This window comes from Cotesia glomerata, linkage group LG5, assembly GCF_020080835.1.
Source record: "Cotesia glomerata isolate CgM1 linkage group LG5, MPM_Cglom_v2.3, whole genome shotgun sequence".
Lineage (NCBI taxonomy): Eukaryota > Metazoa > Arthropoda > Insecta > Hymenoptera > Braconidae > Cotesia > Cotesia glomerata.
The window spans coordinates 22,816,095-22,838,990 of NC_058162.1; the positions used below are offsets into that span (position 1 = coordinate 22,816,095).

A 22,896-nucleotide genomic window follows, 5' to 3' on the forward strand; every position below is an offset into this window, starting at 1 on the left:
TTTTGGTTGCCATTTTATTTGAAATAAAAATTCAATGATTTATTTGTTATCTGCTTAAATAAACTGTTATGTAGTACTTTATAAATCAAATTAGTAGTTGAATTTAAAAAGTTGTTTTAATAAAATTCAAACTCAAGTCCAACAATTTAAATCCATTTTAATCAACTAAAAAACAAAATGTTGAGTGTAAATTTTTTAAACTAATACTCATAAATAATTCCTACACTCGGTGATCTCGACACCTTTTATCGCCCGTAAATAACACTGAACTACAAGGGATCAGATCTGGAGAGACATGTCTGGCCCCCACTCCTCGACCCTGGCGCCGGTGTTTTCACTTCCCCCTCCATTGGGGCCAAGGGTTTTCCCATCCCCTCCAGTGGTTCAAGGGAATTCCCTGGGCCTAATGGAGGGGGGAAGGGAATTCCCTGGTGTATTGAGATGGGTCCTCAGAGGTCTTTCCTACGCCTAGGGTGGTTGTTTGTTTAGCGGCGTCTTCAGATGTATGCAGGTGTACCTTGGGGGGGGGGGGGGGAATAAACATTTTTGTAGGTCATGAAATGATATGAAAATTTTTTTGGGTAGGTACAGGAGTTCTAGGGTGGTTAAATGATACCGGCGTCTTGCACAAGTTTTCTCGCCATTTCTCCTTGATAATTGGACTTTGTTCTACATTGACGAATTTTTTGCCATTCGTCATATATTGGACCGCAGGAAGCTTTTAAAAGCTGTTTTTGTTCTCCTACATAAGCAGTGACGAGAGCCCTCGGTAAACACAAATTATCATTGTTGTCCATTTTAATGACCCCTGGTGGACATTTAGTATCACATTCTTCAGTATATTTTTGTCCTCCTGGAGCCTCAACGATGTGTAACTTAATTTGAAACGTACTTATCACACTAAAACCGTCAGCACTTTGCTTTCGACACCCCCCTCCACTTTATACTAACCCTTTATAAGAAATTGTTTAGATTAGAATTATTCAGTTCAAATTCGTTGACTAAACCCTAATTCAATAATCATGGCAACTTCAGATTTTGTAATTTTATCTAAAGTTATGCCGCTTAATAAATCTCAAACAAAAAAATTGTGTTGTGGTCTAAGTTATAGTGAAAATAGTTTCAAGCCAGTAGTTAAAATCAGTAATCCTGCATCTCGAAATGAAATAAATTTAAATATAAGAGAATGGAAAAAACTTTGCAATTCTCTACCAATGATAAATGATTACTTTATCGAAGAAATATCAAAAAACTTTTATCGTAAATATTCTCAAATACACTTTGAAGATTTAATAATACAATTTTGTGAATTCAAGACTGAGCGCTGTATAGCCTTACATCATCAAGATACAAGAATTTTTTTACTGACTAGTACTGTCTCATTATTGAAATCATCTACTGCAGCAGTCAACCACTGGCTGGACTACATACAGAACCTTCCTATTGATAATTATAAAAAATCAATTACAACCAGCATCGCTTCGTACTTAAAAAATAATACGCTGAAAAACAGTAGAGAAATGCCAAAGCTCGATACACTGGTAAAATGTATCGAGTATGAAATTGAAGATATCTTCAAATCCTGTGAAAGAAGCTCAACCATAGGATCCCATATAGCCGATCAAAGATATTCAATGTTTTGGGAGCTATTATATTTCCATGATGGGCTAATTCAAGACATACACAAGGAAATTGAAAAATATTTTACTCCTTTCACCTCCATGAACTACTACCAAGACATCTACTGCGTAAACAATGATGACCATGATGTAACCTATTAATTATAATAAATAAATAAACAACTAACTTTTTTTTTTACATATTTATAATATGTAATTTCTTATTTTATAACTGTAGTTTTAAAAAAAATTTAAATAAAAAAAAATATCTGTTTTTATAAGTATAAATGTGTGCGTGAAGAAAATTGATAAATAAGAGAAAAAAAAACGAAATATCAATCTTTTCATTTTTGTTTAACCACCCTAGACCTCCCGTACCTACCCAAAAAAATTTTCATATCATTTTATGACCTACAAAAATGTTTATTACCCCTCCCCCCCCCCAAGGTACACCTGCATACATCTGAAGACGCCGCTAAACAAACAACCACCCTAGGCGTAGGAAAGACCTCCGAGGACCCATCTCAATACACCAGGGAATTCCCTTCCCCCCTCCATTAGGCCCAGGGAATTCCCTTGAACCACTGGAGGGGATGGGAAAACCCCTGGCCCCAATGGAGGGGGAAGGGAAAACACCGGCGCCAGGGTCGAGGAGTGGGGGCCAGACATGTCTCTCCAGATCTGATCCCTTGTAGTCACTGATATTAAATTAACAAACTATTCTATTTTCAATTTTGATAAATTATTCACAACCGTGGAATCGATGAGAAAAAAAGAGCTGAAATTAGCTTGTACAACTACCAACTATGTGGTAACTACTCAAACGGAATAGTTACGTACGGTTAAATTAGATGAATTCAATTTGATTTGTATCCTGAAGCTTGATGTAAAACAACCCAGACACGGGCCTTGTTTTACTTGGGATCATGCGACACATGTTCGAAGGGCAAATGTCAATATTTGTAAGCGAAAATTACATCATCGTGCGCCTTGTAAACCATCTATTCCTTCATCCATCCATCCATCCATCCATACATACATACAAATGTCTTTATTATATAGTCATAGAGTTTATTGTGTCCATGCACCGAGATTTGTCACCAACCACGTGATTCTAAACGTGAGCTCGCGTATATTCTGGTGGCTTTAACAAATTCATAGCTTTGGCCCATACGAAGCTTGAGATTCCTTCAGAAAATAAGATTATGTCATACATGATAATGGTAGTTTAGTTATGCATACTGCTATTACATATCACAATCTCGATCCACAATGCTTGTATAATACAACATATAATGTCACGGAGAAAATAAGTCTCAAAAATTTTGTACGAATTACAATTTTTTTTTTTGGAAAATGTATTGACAGAAACGAATAAATATACTACTAAATGTTTTGTAGAGTTTATTATTTTGCAATTATTATTTTATGCATATTTGAAATACTCTTATGAGAAATACATTTTTTACTTACTGAATTATTATTAAACTCTAGTTATTTTAAATAAATACAATTTTATGAAAAGTACATTTGACAATGCAATATAGTCATTTTTGTAGTATTGAGATTTAATAATTTATTAAATCTCATCAAATCGAGAAAATTTTGAAAAAAAAAATTGAAATTTTTTGTTTTCAAATTTTTTAAAAATCAATCTTTTTGATCGTAAAAATAAAGATTTTTGAGAAAAAAAAATTTTTTGATTGAAAAAATGAATAAAAATTGAAAAATTGCTCATAATGGTGATATTTACGAAAGCAAAGAATTTTAAGCTTTGGGGCATTATGAAAAAAAAATCGCAGCGCTTTGAATTTTTCAGGGATTTTAGGAGACACTAAGGTTGAAAAATTACTGACGATATCCTTCGTTCATCCATTTTATCCAAAAATAACCCAAGTTATCCAAATATCCTTAATTATGCGAATTTTTGTCTTTTTTTCAGTCAAAGTTTTCAATTCAAAAAAAATTTTTTTGTCAAAAGCCATTCATGATTTCTCATAGAAAATATTGTGTAATTTTCAAAATGCTCCTTCGATTTCCTTTACGATCATTATTCCCAGAGTTATTGATTATCAAAGTTAAAAAGAACTTTTTTGCTGTGATTGACGATAACATCGCGGCAAATCATTGTGCAAGCTTTTCGATTCTGTCAAATTAATGAGTACTAAATTTTCTAAAAAAGCTTTTGAGTGAATCAATAGAAAAAAATTTTTTGAAGCCCGTAGACCTTTTTTTAGACAAGAAAAAATTAGGAATTTTTTTTTTTTCGTAGTTTCCTTAGGATTTCTCTAGACTCAGACATGATAAAAAATTTTCATGGTCGTATCTAAGAACTAGACCCTTGGAGCTACAATTTTTTTTTGCTGTACAACTATTTTTTTCGGAATTACAGCTCATTGAAAACCATTCAAATATTTAGAATTTTTTTTATATCCCTTAATTTTTGTGACAACGGAGAGAAATTTATAGGAATCTTTCCAAAAATTATGGGAATGATTCCTATAATAAAATGATCATTATAGGTATCAATCCTATGCTCATTATGGGAACCACACCCATAATTGATTGGAAACATTCCTATACAATAATGGAATAGCTTCGATATATTATGGGAATGGTCCCTATATTATTAAAGGAATGATTCCTATAATATTATAGGAAGGGTTCCTATAATATTATGGGAATGACGCACATAATAATAGAAAAATTTTTATGTTCATAATAATGAAGCAATCACTGCAAAAATATAAAGTAATTATTATATATTTTTTTGCTAATAAATTTTTTTTTGTAAATAAAAATTGACCTTTTACTAGAGTGAAAAAATTTCTTTTTTATAATTTTTATTCACGTGTGCACTTGATCTTAAATTGTTTATTCCAACTCAGTTATTATTGTCTTAGATAATATTGAAAAATATTGTAGCAATTCTAAAGTTTCTCTAATAAAAGGGATATTTTCTCACTATACAATTAGAGAAGCAAGGTAGATATGGAAATTCATTGTTTATTTTTACAATTTCATTTTATTTTTAAAACAAATTATTTATTTACAATACATACGTTGAATATTTATTAAATTCACCTTTTGGGTATGTAACTTTTATTATTTATATGAACAATATTACTTATTTTATATATTTCAAATGATGTTATTGGGAAGCAAATAAAATTATCGAAAGTACTAATAATTTCAAATGCTTCAAAGTGGTCATCGGAGTCACAAATAACTTTAGTTGTAATGATAAATATCTCAATATTATTAAACATCATCACTATAATATGATGGGAATGGTTTCCATAATATTATAGGAATGGTTTTTATAATATTATAGAAACTATTCCTATATATTATGGGAATCATGCTGATATTACATTTAATGTATAACTGCAGTTATAATTATAGGTGTCGTTCCTATAATTATAGGAACCATTCCCATAATTATAGTAACATTTCCCAAAAATTATGGGTACAATTCCCATAATTTAAATAATCGCTCCTAAAATGGTATAGGAAAACATTTCATTAAAATTATAGGAATAATTTCCATATTTTTCTCTCCGTGTAGTGTATTAGAGATTGAAAAATTATTAAATGCATTGTAAAATGTACCAATGTCAATATGAATTTCTCAAATATTCCAATAGCGTTTCAACATTACAATCTAAATTAATAAATTTTTACTCATATTTTTTAGTAAAACACTTTGTTTTTTTCTCTGTTTTAAATTTCAGAATGTATCAACCCATAGCGTCACATTTTTTCGCATGGAGTATTTAAAAAAAAGATAAAGTAGCGATTCTAATATTAAAGTTCGAAAAATGACTAACCGTATTGTAAAATACAATTATTTCAATATTAATTTATTAAATATTCCAATAGCGTTTCAAAATTACAATCTAAATTTAGTAATTTGTAATCATATTTTTTATTAAAATACTATATTTCCTTCTCTATGTAGCTTTGGCCAGTACGGAGATAGGCATTCCTTCAGAAATATGATACGTTATACTACAGCAATAGTTTAGTTATGCATACGTTATTACATATCCATGCTATAGATGTACAATGCTCGTATAATATAATATACAATACTCTTTGTGAATAGACGAGTGTCTTATTTTGAGATTTGCATGATGATAATAATAATAACCGACTTTTTGCTTTGCCATCTCTGCTCAGCATCCTTTTGCATAAATTCCTATTCAAGGACTAGGTTCCTGCTTGTTTAAGCCACATTGTCAATAACTTCTTTGAACTCTTAGAACTGTGCTTTCCAGAAATATATGCACTCTTGTTTTTTTTTTTTTCTTTTCCGATCTCTCTTTATAATTTTTTACCATTCATAACTGCATTAATTGGATTGTCATTCACAGCGGGATAGAATATAAATTTTTCCGATAATTCAGAAACTTTTTTTACGAACAATTGCATCGTTGTTCATTGTTACGGAAATTTAATTTATTATTTGCAATGTAAAAACAATAATTTCTGTTAATTTACTTTTTTCATGTTATTACAATTAACGATATTTTGTTCCAGTTCATTTTAATTAAAGATAATTGCGGGCTCCAGTATTCAATTAATTTTATGTGCGTTTTCATTCAAATTTGCTTTCATTAATATTTCGAGGAGCATGTGAGCAAAATTGGATAGAAAGTATTGAAAAATGGATGTATGTAATACTGGGTTTAATTAATATGTTTAGGGTATGTATAAGAAATTTTATGTGGTTATGAGAAATTTTGAAAATTTTTAATATTGTTGCATTGAAGTAATGAGCATACATTACGGAGTGGGTATTGAGTTTTTGAAAAAATTTTTTTTTTGTGACAAATGGAAAGATCATATATAAGTTTTATAACAAAACTATTTTTTTTTTTTTTTTTTTCGCAATAATTCAAAAGTTATTTCAAAATAAAAATTAATTTTTGAATCCAGTACCGAAGACACGCCGACAACTTCCGAATAAACCCGAGCGCGTGTGAAGTCATAATGTTAGTTTTCACTCATTGCAGTTGATAGAAAAATAATAAATACAATGTTTTGATCTATTTAATTTTGTTGTCATTGTTAAATATTTAAATTTATATTAAAAATGTCGAACCTAAAAAGTTATCGTTCTTGTTTTGTACCATTATGTACGAATACTACAAAAGCCACTCCTGACAAAATGTTTTTAAATGTTCCCCAAGATGACAAACGTCGAAATAAATGGTTTCAAGCAGTGCACCGTGATAATCCCAAATCAAAATCGAATTTTTTTTTGTTGTGAAGATCATTTCGATGTAAGTATTTCTTAATACCATTGTTATTAATTATTATTTATCTAAGTATACAAATCAAATAATTATTATATATTTAAGTAAAGTTCAGTCAATACATTTTTTTAACTGGACTCCAAATTATAACCTTTAAAATCATAGCATTAAAAAATTTTTTTATTGATAATTTAAAGTGCTTAAATAATAAATTCATGTATCTTTATCTAATGATTGGGATTCAATTTGATATATTTATAATTTTATAACGTTCAAGCTTATGTATTTGACTATTAGATTAAATTTTTTTAATTTTATGTTATGATGGTTTTTCTGTTGTTATAATAACATATAAATAATTCTTATGATTTCTGTTTTTTTTTTTTTGTTTTTTCCAGCTGAAAGATGACATGCAAAATTATATTTATTATACAACGATGGGAGGTAAAGCAAAGATTAAAATTGATGTGGTACCACATAAGTTGGACTGTCAACCTAATCGTAAAAGACAAGGCACTACAACGGTTCTTAGACCAGCTGCAGAAAAACGACGGAGACAACAAATTATTCAAGAAATTTTAAATGAACCTTCAGAAAATATGGAAATTGGTAATCTTCCAGAACCAAACATTGATGCCGTATCAGCCAATACTGTTGAAAATATTGGAGTAGATTTTGCTCCTTCAAATGTAACACCTGGCCAAAAGATCACTGTTGAAACACAAACTAATATTAACCACCGTACTGTTGCTATACAAGTAAATAGTCGTCCTAAGTATCGTAGCGTATCAGTTCAATGTAAAATTTTATCAATCGGAATCGATGAATCCTGCTCACCAATTAAAACTGGTAGCATTAGTACTGCAACATCTCCAATAAAACCATTGCGTCAAAAATTACATCCAAATTTATTGGAAGATACTCAGAAAAGTTTGTCATCTAGTAGTTTTACAAATTCAAATAGTTCACAAGATATTTATGAACCTTCCGAAAACACCGGCTCCAGTACTATGGATTCTAGCAGCCTTCAATCTCCTGTGAAAAAATTTGAAATTTTGAAAGTCACAAATTACTTAATTAACGATAATTTAAAAGCGTATACTGGTGTTCCTCAAGAATGGAATGTGATGCTGGAACGTATTAGTGTAATATCTAATATTGATATTACCAATATAAAATTATCTTTGATGAAAATACGACGCCAAGATACTTTGGAAAGATTAAGTGAACAGTTTGGAATGAGTGTCAGCAATGCTAGTATTATTTTTAATAAAACAGTTCCTGTATTGGCACATTTATTAAAAAAACTCGTTTATATGCCGAAGTCTAGTAACATAAAAAAAATACTACCAATACCATTTAGAACTTCATATAATCATGTGATTGCTATTATTGATGCATTTGAGATACAAATTGAAAAACCAAGTGATCCAGAGTACCAATCTTTAACTTGGTCAGAGTATAAAAAATGTAATACTTTAAAATATTTAATATCTTGTACACCAGATGGCTTTATAAACTTTATATCAAAAGGATTTGGAGGTCGAATTTCAGATGAACTATTATTCCAAGAAAGCGGATTATTGGAAGAGCTACCCGAGGCTTGTGCTGTCATGGCCGATCGAGGATTCACAAACATTGTTCAACTTCTTGACGATAAAAATATTGAATTAATTCGACCACCTTCAATTAATTATAGAGTAAAATTATCAATTAGTAGAGAGTTTGATTTTCTAAAACCTCATGCAGTTGTTAATCATAATATGTTACCTTTAACAGATAATGTTGTTGCCATTGCTGCAGCACTTATAAATTTACAAGCGCCTATAATTTCTACTTGAGTTTAAGAGTATTTGTATTATAAAATAAATTACTAGGTGTCTGTTTTATTTAAACTAATATATTTATTATTTATTGTACTTGTAAAAAACATCAAAATATAATTAATAACATTAATTAACTTCGTAGAGATTCTAATAATTTTGGAAATATATTTTTGGACCAAAATACTTGACTATTTTTAATTAGAGCTTGTGTATGTGCATAATCATATTTTAATTTTTTAATGTAAATAGTTTTATTTTCTTCAAAATGTGGATCAGCAACACAAAAGATACCTTCTTTTTTACCAGTCAATAACATTTGTAGTTGCATTTGTGCATTACACTTCAAGCTGACTTTACCTTTTGGTAGAAAAATATCCAATGATTTATGACTGGTGGGACAATTTACTTCAACAATGGCATTGCTTGTCATTCCATCAGGAGATGCTGCAAAAATCGGATGACTAGGTACAAGATACATCCCCGGACGCGTTATTTGTACTCTTAATTCTTTCTCAAGAACTTCGATTACATCTTTTTCTAACTCTTTTCCTCGTGTCATAGCACTTGTCTCATGAACTTTACTTGCACCAATGATTTGTTGAACTAGCGAACCATTATTAGTTTTACAATGAGCAGCTTCATAAAATTTTGATGCAGTAATGCGTCCATAACGAAGTTCATGCCAAATTGCACATTCACTTTGCTGTTTGGTTAGCTGTTCAGCTTCTTCACACACAGCTTCTGCCATTTCAGTTTTAGCGAATTCCAAAAATTTCTCTACTCGCAAATCAGTATTTTGATTAAAATCCAAAATCAGTCGATGTAACGATAAATTGTAAGCTTTTTTGGATTCTAAATCAAAATTTAATTGCTCAATTTGAAAATTTATTTGTTGATTTTTGGCAAATTCAACAACTTCTTGTAAAAATGTACTATTATCCGGAAAATTTTCAACAGGAGTAGTAGATGTTTTTTTTGTCAGTTTTTCTGCTTCAATATATTTTATAACTGTACCAATGCCTGATAATCGAGATTTTTTCCAATAGCAAGCGACTTCTGTTGGTGTCGGATCTTCACTTCTACGATGGGTCCACATAAGTAATGCTAATGCATGTTTGCAACCACCTGTAGACACAATATAAAAGATTATTATTGCTAACAATATCAAAAAACTTAAATTTAATAGGAGTATAAATTACCTGTTGAAGCTGCACAGTCATGGCATTGAACACCCTGAATTTTTCTTGACTTTTCATTAATAGTTAAAGTAACTGAATAAGCTTTACTCCGAACTCGGTGTTCTGGACATACCCGTCCTTTTACAATACAAATATTATTTTTACGACTTAGTTGAACATAACCTAGCGCTTTGTCGCTGTAACTCTCACGGGATGCTCTACAATTTATGAAATAAATAATTATATTTAATATAATGGAGAATAAATACTTAAATATTTTAATTTATTATATTATTTTTTAACAGACTTACCTTGATGCATTGGCACCTCGAACTTCAGCAGAATTAAACCGAACGTCATTTTTTAAAAAATCGGTGATCATAAATATATCAACATCAGGAATATTATGACTTTGCCTTAATAAATCCTTTATCACACATAGCTAATCGGAACCAACTAACAACTCGTATTTTAGCCATAAATTTTCAATATTATTGTCTAGTCACGTGGAATAGCCGTAAACGCTGTACTGTTATTAAATAGCTATAACATTATGACGTCGCAACTATGGTGACCAATCATGGCGCGTTTATAGTCACGTTATTTTTATTTAAATTTCATCAATTTTTAATTGTTTATAATTAATTGAAAAAAATTTTTTTTGAAGTTTTTTGCATTAAATATCAATATTATTAATAATAAAGTTTTAAAATACATAAAAAAAATCAATAATTTTTTTTTTTTCAAAAACCCAATTGTGGGTTGGGTAGTTGTAATTAATCAACTTTTATTGGTTTTTGTTGTAATGCAGTGGAAAAAAGTTGCCTACATTTTTAGATTCAAAGTTCTCTAATTGAAACCTCGACTTTTTATTAATAATTAAGCTGGTGCATCGATTTTTATCAAGAATAAATTTTATTGTCCTGCGAATTAAAAGTAGCACAATAAAAAAAAATATAATCTCATAGATTAAACATTTTTTATGAATATTTATAATTTACAATTTATTTTAATGTTTATAAAAAGACAAATTATAAATTATCGTGGAAGTAATTACCAGAACCTTAACTCAAGAATAAAGAAGTTACAAATTTTGTAATTTTATTACTTAGTTAAAGATTAGTAGGAGTTATTAAAAAAAAATAAAGAAAAGGTATTGTAATTTCTTTGCCCAAATAATTTTTAAATTAAAAATTACTTTTTACGAGCTTTTTATTATCTTCACCTGTATGTTTTTGTATATTTGTAACCGACTTCCTTTGGGCTTCATTTTGACCCACTTCATTTACTTTTCAGTTTGGTTATATATAAAAGCGTGTTTTTCGTTTTTTAAACTATTGTTATTTAAAATATTAATTCAAACGCTAGTGACGTCATATTATATTCAGTGCACAACGCCATCTTACAGTGAGTTGAAATAAATATATCCATTATGTTGTCATCTAACATAAGAAAATAAACGGATATTTTATGATGAATGTCATATTTTATGTGAAATAAGTTAATAAATGTAAAAAAAAACTCTTTACAAAGAATGAATAATTATTTGTAAAAAATAATAACAATTAAAAAGCACGACAGCTATGGACGATATTAAATTTAAATACATCACCAAACCCGAAAAGTTATAAGTATTGTTTTGTGAAGCTTTCATCAAGTATATTTAAAATTTCTCAGCGATTATTTTGCATAAATTTAAAAAAATAATTATCACTTGTAAAGTAAAAGGCCCAGTTTCTGACACTCTAAGAGTGACTGCAGAGGTTTTAACACTATAATTATTACAATATTTAATTGGAGTAAATAATTTTTGCATCACAGAAAAATTTAGAATTTCTTGAAAAGATTATGAACGCGAAAGAATTATATGGGACCATTTTATAATTTAAATTAATGTTTTAAACAGTAACGTTGTAGGACCTAGTTTCTGATACTCAAAATTTCTTGTGTTGTAGTTTCTGACACTGACGTCGGCCTAGATTCTGACACTCATTTATAAAAATTATTCATTATTGATTAGGTTTACATTATTTAATTAAAATAAAATGAAATCATTTAATAAAAGATAAATTAAACTTGTATTATAATTAAAACACTTTTTTTGTGTTAAAAAAAATTTTTAATGTTAATTTAACTCTACGATTATAAATAAAACCATATTATTATAATATATTAAGTATAATAAATATAAATATTTAAATATTTCATTCAAACGTCAACAACCAAATAACCTCGATAATAGGTTAAAATTCGGGTGTCAATAACTGCGGCGTTCTTAAAAAAATCGACCTAGTTATTGACACCCACATTTTAATACCTAAATGTCATTTAAAGTGATATATTATAATTAAAAACTGAATAATGTATAATAATTAACTAATTTATATAGTTTTTATTATATTTTTATATTTTTATGATAAATAGTTGATTGATTTGATAGACGAACGCTCTTACGTATACTGCTTAGAATATAGCTTAAAAATGGCTTTCACAGTCACTCAAGACTTAAAGAATTTTTTTTATTAAGTTATTTTTTTTTCACGGTTGGAAATATAATTAATTACGTACATAATTAATTAATTTTAATTTTAAAAAAATTTATAAAACTATTTAATGAAATGTTTTTTTTTTTTTTTTTTTTTAATTCAAAATAACGTTAGAAGTGTCAGTAACTGGGTCAGTTTCAATAACTGGGTCTTTTACCTAATTACTTGAAAATATTTACTTTGTTTGGTTAAATTTTACTGTTTCGTGATCTGAATACAGAAAATACAAGAGTATAACTTAATTTTCACAACTTTCCGCTTTAACGGATAATAACGTCACAATCAATCATAAGTTGTTTCTTTACGACAAAATTTATCCATTTTTTTTTTAATTGATTTATAAAAAATTAAAATTGTTACTCGACAAAAATCATTAGGATAAATTTTGAATGAATAATTCTATTATTTATATAAAAATTTGCAGTGATAAGAAATTAATACAGTTTCTTGATTGTTCGGTTTTTCAAAAAGAACTTTATTAAGTGTTTTGTTCAGGAAATTTGTTCAAATTTTGAGATTGTTCAGAATTTTTTTTTGAAATCGAAGATTTCATAAACTGCATTTAAGTTTACTGTAAAAAATTCTATCTTTGATAAAAAAAACAAAAATTCACACCTTTGCAGTGGAAATTGAATTTTTGACGGAAATCGATGGTCTAATGTTTTTAAAAGCTATTTCGAGAGCGTGTAAGCTTGATCTACGAAAAAATAAAATCATTCTCCTATCCGTCATATTCAGAAGCTCTAAAAAGTTTCTACAAGAGAAAAAAAATTATATTTATAAAATCATGGAGAATTAAATTTAACGTAGCAAACTAAAAGTTAGAGGATTCCTGAAGTAGCTGACAGGTTTAACTGCTAAAGAAAATAATTTAATTCATAGAAATAATTTTCTTGTAATTACACTTGCATTACCGCGGAATAATTCGGAAGTTTAATTAGCTGAAGCATTTTAAATTCCATTTTCAATTGTGAAAAATTTAGAACCGACCAAAAATTTTACACACAAAAAGAAAAAGGTCAATTAAAAACATTAAAAAATTTGACGAATTCAACGAAGCTGACAGCTGCCAACAATGCTTCCAATTAAAAACATTCGCTATATTTTTTTGCTGAAAAAAGAATATTAAATAAAACAACAAAAAATCCTTTGGAGTGAAAAAATAAATCATCCAACCGTGCTGTGAATTTTGTTTACCAAACAAGTATACCCGGAAAAGGAGAGACCACTGTGCCAAATCGCGGAAAAAAAGCTCCGCCACATTATAAAGGTGTCAGAGATGTACGCAGTAAAAAATTTAAGGGCTGGAAAATTTTTATTTATTTTTTTTTTCAGAGTATGATTTAGTATTTTAAATACTCCATTAATCTTATCAGAAACAACTTGAGTTTTGCCCTACAGTTTTTAAATCCGAGTTATAATACTACCATTAAAACGGATAAAAACTTGAATGTATTTTTTTAATCTTCCTATATTCCTTTATGATATAATACAGAGGTATATTGTTGTATTGTTAATGTTAGCGAGCTCGAGATTAATATGAGATTATAAAATTCGCGAAAAAATATTTATTTGCAAATATAATTTTGCGGTATTAATAAAATGACATTAAGTTTTGTATAGTTTGTTCTTTTTAACTCAGAAAATGAATGGGAGTTAAATAAATTTAGTAATTTAGAGGTACTTCGTTAGTGTAGCCGCGCTTTATGGATTGCTCGTATCGTAATACAATTTTTTTTGTGCAATTAAATTTGTAAATATTTTTTAAAAAAGAAAGAACCTAACAAAACTAATCAAATTGTACCGTGAAAAAATTTATATTTTAAGATATGTGTCGAAAAAATTGTACTAAATAGCGGTAGCCCCCATGAAAAAAAATATATGTCGAAATATGTAAGAAACATATTAAAAATCTATAAAAAATATATAAATATATAAAAAATATGTATAGTAAATATATTTTTAATAACTAACTATTGGCCGATTTTCATATATATTTTAAATATATTTTAGATATATTCAAGATATACCTTAAAATACATAGCTAAAAATATAAAAAAAATATATTTTGAAGATATCTAAAATATATTTGAAATATATAAAATATATATGAAAATCGGCCAAAAGTTAGTTATTAAAAATATATTTACTATAAATAATTTATATATATTTATATATTTTTTATAGATTTTTAATATATTTTTTATGCATTTCAACATATATTTTTTTCATATTTTTTTTTTCATGGGGGGCTTAAGACGTAGAGCTCCTGACATGTAATTTGGGAGGACCAGGTTCGATTCCTGGCTTGGTTCCGGACCCATATTTTTTCAAAGTTGTTCTTTAATTTAATTACTATTAATTTAATACTCAGACTTTTATTCCAAATTTTTTATATTTTTGCTTTTTCATTCATTAAAAAGATAAAAAAAATATTAACCACTCTTTTTTTCACCCACACACACAATTTTCTTCAAAAAAATCGACCGGAAGCAACGACCAAAAATTGATCAATTTTCAACTGATTTCCACTTTCTGTAAAAAAGCGTGCCACCTCCCGACTCATAATTTACCTTGGTCCCCAGCCTGGACGAGGACGATCGCGTAGACCGCCAGGAAGACCAGGGCGGGGCCGATATTTCTTCCTGGTCGTGGCATCTCCGTGAAACGGTCTTGTCCTACGTGACACGTTGCCGCCTCATTCCTTCCCCAACAATTTTCTCCAAGGTGACTCAAAACACCCGGCAGTTCTTCAAATCATCAGCATCTTAAAAATCCTCAACTCCAATCGTTCTTTTGTTCACTTTCCGACAACAAATCTAATATTTATCACCAACTCAACACTTTTCGCGACATTTCACACACGTTCCAAGTTCACTGAAGAATCCTCAAAGTTTCTGTTACTTCCTGCTCTTTGTGTTCTTACTCGACAAAGTTGACGTAACGCTTCAGTTCCACTTTCTTCTCTCACTGAGAGATTTATGTGAAAATCTTATATCTTATATCTAACACCCCCAATCCACATCCCCCAAATCTACATCCACATTCACGAATTATATCTTCACTCCTAGCGTTTCCATTGTTTCATATTTTATTTATCTCTTCTTTTTGCTCAAGCTTCTATCCACTAGCAGCCTGCACGCTTTCATATTTCACTTTTATCTTTTTCTTATTTTACTATTTTTCACTTCCTTTCGACCCGAAATTTATCACCAAAAACAAATAATATCTCAGCGCAGTGCAGCTAGGCACTTTATTAAATCTAGAAAATTCCAAATCGTTAATTGCTCACTCAAAGACGGAAAACTTTTGAATTCATCATCAGAAACTCTTTTTTTCTGTTCTTTTTCTGCAGAGTTTTTTCACTGACCCGCTTTGGAATTAGAGAAAACTTCAATTCCGATTGTTCCAGATATTAAAACTCTAAAAGACACAGAAATTATTTCCGTTCGACCGGCGAGTTTTATCACTGATTAATTGATCGAAGTAATTAATTATTACTTGGTCACTTTTAGCACAATCACGTGGAAAACAAAAAAATCACCAATCGCTTAGTGGCAAACACGACTAATGACAATGACAATGACAATAGAAATGAACTGCCACTAAAAGTGTGCAAAGACGGGGAAGATAAAAAGGTTGTTCGTCTGAGAGAAGCCCGCACTAGACTAGATTGCTGCGAGACCGACTCTGAAGAGCGGAGTCGGAGCCAGATGTGCCTGAGCGATAGGATATCAGAGCGGGGTGAGCGTGCGCAAGAAACCGCGAGATGTTGGGGTTCGCACGTGCACATTACAGTTTTAGTTTTAGTTTAGTTTTATAAATATGTTTCATTTAGTTGGGACGTTTCATTCATTTAACTGATTTAGACCACTTCCCTCGAGGATGATGATGATGCGTCGAGAATGATAGCTGGCGGATGGTAATTTTAGGGTAACCTTTTTTTTGTTGGAGGAAGTGGAAAACAAGTGTTAAGGTTGTCATATTAATGGGACTCGAAGTGCTGGATGACAACTGCTTTGGGTGATGTTAATACAGTTTTTAAGGTTGAGGTGATGACTGTGATGATTAATTATGCTAAAGGATTGGAAACAGTTGGTAGATTTGAGTTGGTTAGTCAGAATATTTCGATGGTTGAATTGTTTGGATACTTAGGTTAGTTGGAAGAACGGTTTGAAGTTTTAAGGGTAAAACGGCAAAACGGTAAAACGGGTAATTTCAAGTAATTTTTCCTAAAAATATTTATATTCAAATATTTTCTATTTAAAAATCAAATATTTTATCAATTTGGAGCGCAAACTTGGGCAGCCGAAAAATGGATTGGATTGTTGGATTCAAACTGGTTGGTTTTCGGTGAGAAGTGTGAAGAATTTTTTGGGTAGCAGGAACATAACAAAAATTTGAAATTTTGGGAGGTTCTAAGAATTTGGACAATTTGAATCAATACTTAGAACTGTTTGGGTAATTTAGAGGAGACGTACAACTTAAATGTTTTGAATAGTTCAAAATGTTGAAGCTATTTTTGGAATCTAAATAATTCAAAGAATTGTAAGAGTTTGGAAATTTTTTATAAAATTTAAAGAATTTGAACCCTAAATATTTAAACAGTTAAAATAATTTGAATGTTCTGTACAAATTGAAAGATTTAAAGGATAAGATTATAATAGAATAATTATAGTCTTGTGAATCGTTAAAAGTTTGCACCGTAAAAAATTGTGCGTCATTGCGTCAAGAATTTAGTGTTAAATATTTTACACTTTCTTGGGTTGACTTAAGAAAATTGATATAAAAAGTCTTAAATTTACGCGTCAAAGTGTTTAATATTTAACACAAGATTTTTCAACGCAATGATGCAAAATTTTTATTGTGTGTAAGATTCAAATAATTAAAAAATTTGGACAATTTGGTAAGTTTTAAAAAATTTGAATACTTAAAAATGTTCAGACAATTTAAAAAATTCGAGAAATAATTCTTAATGTTTGAATTATTAATCAGATCTGAAAGATTTAGAGAATTGTGATAGTGAGAAAAATTTGAATGGTTTGACAAAATTCGAACACTTCGAATTTTTAGAAAAGTTCGAAGAATTAAAAAAATTCGAATATTCTACACATGTTAAAAGATTTATATTCGATTGTATTTGAACAGTTTTAATCTTTTGCAAAAGTTAAATTTTGTAAGGTTTAAATAGTCTGAAAAATTTGAATAGTTCAACAAGTTTCTACAAATTTAAACAGTTTGAATAGTTAAAAATGGTTGAAAAATTCAAAGAATTCCAATGTTTCGATTATTTTCAACGTCAAATAATAAACCAGACCTGAATAATTCAAAGAATTGTGAAGGTTTGACTAAATTCGAACACTTTGAATAATTCAGAGGATTCAAGTAATTCGGATGCTTTACATAAGTCAAAATATTCAATAATATTCTAATAATTCTAATCTTGTAATTGGTTCAAATAATAATAAACTTAGAAAAATCGAAAGATTTCCAACTATTTAAAAGATTCGAAAAGTTAAAAAAATAAAATTATTGTTAGAATTAACAACTTTTATACCGAAAAAAAATTAACTTAGAAGAAAAAAATTTTTAAATGAAAGAAATAATTTTAAAAAATTTTTCTGTCTTAAATTAAAACAATATATTCCGAAATGAAGTAAAAGTTACGTAAGCCGAAAAAATTTTATAGTACAAGAACTTTACTACTCAAATTAAGACGACTTCAGCTCTTCAAAGCGATTTTCTTGGCTTAACAATTTTTCCTTCAATCAATTTTTTTTTAATGCAAAAAAGTCGTAAGCCTCTTCTGTTTTAAATTATGAGAAATAATTGAAGTGTCTTTAATTTCTCAAAGCCATAATTCTGATTAAGTTCGTTACCGCGATGATGGTATGTATTAATCAAATAATAAATCTAGCGTATAGTATCAAAATAATAGCCTTGTTACGTATTACATATTACATTAAACATTAAACAGAAACTGGAATATCTAACACATAATAGATCGCATGCATTTACTAGAAGGACAGAGGTATCGGACATCACGCACAGAGTTGTGTGATACTCCATAAATTCATGAAGCGTAGGGTACCGATGGTAATATGAAAATGAATGGTCAACCAACATTGTACAGAATATAACAGGGATGAATAGAAATAGAAATAGAAACAGAATAGGCCCTGGGATACGACGAGAGTGTAAAGCTCAAGCTTATATATTGATCGGTATGATAAACCGATCCATCAACAAGAGTATTACGCATTTCCATATCGTGAATCCTCGACAACTCGGATAACCACCAACCCGCGTCCAGCACTCGATACTGTGGACTCTAGAGTTCGTGAGTGAAATTAGCGTGATTGGTTTCCCAGTTGGACACACGAATAAACCTTTCTGGATTAGTGAATTTCTGATTTCTTTTCAAATTTACATTTTTATACGGCACATGTAAGATTTATCACCCAAGTAATGAATCTGTCAAAGCCTTGGTTCGGAATGATGTTAGGTTGTTTATAATATTACCAGTGATGACACTTTCGTTATTTTACGATATATTCTATACATTTTTATTGAAACTCATGCATTTTTCAGCGAAAATTTGAATTTGGATTCGAATTTCCCGCGCTGTTGGCGCTAGAGGCAAATTCTCTGTTAAAGTGATTTGATTAACCAATGGCATTAGTTGATGAGTTGATAACGTCATTTGATGAACTAATCGTGAGCAAGAAGCCATTTTGAAGGTTTTTAACCTAGAATTTGAGCGTTACAAAGCTAAATTGATGATTTTTAGGTGTTTAGTGCATTAATTTAATAACATTATCAGAAATTAGCAAGAATATTTTGGACTTGTTCAGTTTAACTCTAACTTCAACATTAATTAAAGATATCTTGATTTAATTCTTTCAAATATAGGCTGCTTTATGGAAGGATCCCCTTGGTCCTTATTTGACCTTGATAATCATAATCCTGTCCTTATTATCACACTCAAATTAAATAATACTCACAAAAATAAGAAATGATGTTAATTTTAACAAGCTTAATACTAATCGTTTTATTAAAGAATTAGTTTCAATAGAGTGGAACCAGGTCTTTCCACCAGGTGAACCTAACATTCTCTGTGCTTCTCTCTATGAAAAGATTAACTACATTTTCAGATAGAAAGTTTAACGAAATATTCCTTCTGAAGTATTGTATTTCTTATTGTTCTATGCTATGATGATAATTATAATTAAGGAAACCTGTTATTGGCTTTACTGTTGAGTTCAGTGTTTGTTATAAATAAATCAATAAATAAATACTTAGTAAGAAACTTGTTCAAAAAATAATTTATGTTAATTTTCATGAAAAAAGTAGATAAGAAATCTATAGTTATGAGAATCTTGGATGCCAAAAAATAAAACATTTCAAAAGAGACAACAAACATTGTAACTTTTTTATTTTTATAAGTTTGAGCTTTTATTTTTTTTTAAGCACTAAGTTAATTTTTCTCTTATTATTGAAATGAAAATTGAATATTAAAAACATTTAATTAATTTAATACATGGAATTTAGTAAGATACAAGGTTATTGCTTGCACTTGTGTCTAAATAATTTAGGATATCTTGAGAGTCGCCATCTAGTGATGTTTTTAACATCAACCGGGAATATTCAAATAAATTATCTCTAACAATAAAAATGTTAAAATTGCACTAAAGACTAAATATTAACGACTTTCAACATTGATAGAAGGATTTAGTACAGAGTACTAAACTGATTTAGTAACAAAATTTTTGTTCATTTACTTGGGAGAAACAAATATTTTGTACCTATCAATATTCTCGGGATATCCTAACCCTATAGACGGGTGCGGATATCATGGTTGAGTGCCGACCGGGCGCGTCCCCGGGTGGCGGATAGGGGGGCTGTGGGCCTGTTTGGAGAAACCTGGACCCCTTACAACAGAGGACAGGGATCTCTAATCAGATCCCGGCCAGCAGAGGCCGAAGGAAGCACAACCAGTGTAAAACCTGGCTTTGGGCGACCCCGACCCTGCCGCGGACCAACTCCCCCAAGCTAAGGTGGGAGCCATCGTGCCGATGGCTGTATGGTACTAGGGTTATAGTGCCGCAAACGATGCCCTTGGGGCAACAGGCGCAACCCCATTGTATTTATGCGCCTTCCGCTGGCATGCCAGGCTCTGTTAGCGGTGATCTTTAGTTCCTGGAGACTCGTGGGACCAAAATGGATAACACAGTAAAAAACCCCAACGGACTGGGGGACTCTGCGGAGAACCCCAGTCCTTCCATGAAAATGGACATCGTGGAGGAGGCACAGGGCTCAGCAAATGCCGGGCACAGTGACTCCTCCAAAGATCCACAGATTCGGTAGAATCTGGCGCCAAGTTCCGTTCAAATCCGTTGTAAACGGAGCGCCAGACTACCGACTGTGTTTACTGTAAGCAGGACGATATTTTGAGGTTGCAAATTTTATTTAATTCTACGGTACTTTTTTTTTCTAAATTGTATATTATAACAGTAATTCATACTTTATTTTACTGACATTAATTAATAATAGTCGATCATAACAATTAATCTGCTTGAAATTATTAAATTTAATCAGCACAAACTATAGCAACGCAAAAATTTAGATCCTGACTTTTTCGATGTAAAAGTGACATGCCACAGACTAAATAATTCGAGAATACATGGTAATCCTCCAATAGATGGGAAACTACAGTTGAAAAAAGATATTTCAAGGCTTGCATCTACATCCGCCAGGGTGCGCTTGAATTATTTTTACATAAACTGTAGCTTCAAAGGGATAGTTTGCTATAAAAAATGCAGCCAACGCGATACTTAAGTTGGTACCAATTGTAAATTTTATTATAATTACAAAAATACTAAAATCCGAACAAAAACAGTTTCACTGTAAAAAATCGCGCCAAGTCCACGTTCATAAGACTATTAAGAGAAAAAATTTTTTTTTCTTCACAAAAGATATAAAATAAAAAATTGAAAAATCCAAGTAACCGATATGATTGTATACGATTTTTGAAAATTAAAAAATTTTGTTGTAAATTTAAAAATTAAAAAAAAAAAATTTGGAACGTACTTGGTGTGCGTGGTTGCAAAATATTTTACTTTTAATGAAATTCGTAAAATTTATTTACTAGGACTTTCAAAAAAATTGAAATACACAATGACGCACACCAAGTACGTTCAAAAATTTTTTTTTTAATTTTTAAATTTACAACAAAATTTTTTTTAATTTTCGAAAATCGTATACAATCATATCGGTTACTTGGATTTTTCAATTTTTTTATTTTATATCTTTTTGTGAAGAAAAAAAAAATTTTTTTTTCTCTTAATAGTCTTATGAACGTGGACTTGGCGCGATTTTTTTACAGTGAAACTGTTTTTGTTCGGATATCATAAAGGAGGCACAGGGCTCGACAAATGCCGGGCACAGTGACTCCTCCAAAGATGATGGAAGGAAGAGGAACCGCAGTGGTGCTACAAAGAGACGGGCCCGAAGAGCCAAACTGGCCCTAGGGACCCAGGCTCTGGAGCAAAACTGCGGGACTACTCCTCCCACCATCTCCGTGGCCAAAGTGGAGGAGGACCCCAAGGGAAAAAGCAATAAAAGGCCTAGACCCGAGGGGAACACTCCACCAGAGGCTAAGAGTTTGGCCAAAAAGGGCAAGATAGCCCACAGGTCGAGCGGCTTCAGTGACGCCGTACGGGCGAGCAGGAAGGTGGCAATAACACCTTCTGGCTACCCTGAGGTGCTACTGAGCCAAGAGACCAGCGACCTGGTAACGCAGGCACTCGTTGGAGCGCTGGATGCTGTCCCCACAGGACAAGCAGTCCCGTGCTTCGAGGGATGCCGGTGGGAACAGGGAGTGCTGTGGGTGACTTGCGCCGACGAAGACTCCAAAAAGTGGGTCCTAAGGACAGTCCCAGCTCTCAGGGCTAGGGAGGGTCTCGTTCTCCAAGTGTTGGAGAGGGAGGCTCTTCCTCGGCTCAGGAAGCTGACGGCGGTCCTGGGAACCAACGAAGAGAGCGGAGTGATTATGAGAAGACTCGCTCGCCAAAACCCTGGACTCAACACTGAATTGTGGAGAATCTGGGACAGACGAACGGTCGGCAAGACCGTTCACCTGGTTCTGGGGGTGGACCAGAAGTCACTGGCGACACTCTCGGGGTGCAATTACTCACCCCACTTCGGATCGGGTAGGGCTCGCTTTTACGAGGCCCAATCCAAATCCGGAGGGGGGAAAGAGAGTGCTGCCGGGGCTACTGAGCCCACACCCAAAACCGAGCCTCCCAAGGGAGGACTGTCGACGGGAGAGGTCGAGCCGGCCAAGGCTTCGGATGCCAAGGGCGGCTCGATCCCTCCAGAGGGACGAAGGACTTCGGTCGCTGCCACCCCGCTGGAGAGCCGAGAGGCCTCCCGTGGAGAGGCACAAGCGACGAAACCGGGTCCTT

The 22,896-nt window shown here is 31.2% G+C and overlaps 1 protein-coding gene across 1 annotated transcript in view; it reads right to left on the reverse strand.

The window, feature by feature from the left end:
• LOC123264570 (alkaline phosphatase-like) overlaps positions 1 to 16,130 on the reverse strand; it is a 157,225-nt gene extending 141,095 nt beyond the window's left edge. The window contains exon 1 of the mRNA XM_044727880.1: positions 15,004 to 16,130. Coding sequence (XP_044583815.1) covers positions 15,004 to 15,088 — 85 coding nt within the window. The 5' untranslated portion in view covers positions 15,089 to 16,130. The remainder of the gene's footprint in view (positions 1 to 15,003) is intronic.
• Between the last annotated feature and the right edge of the window lie 6,766 nt (positions 16,131 to 22,896).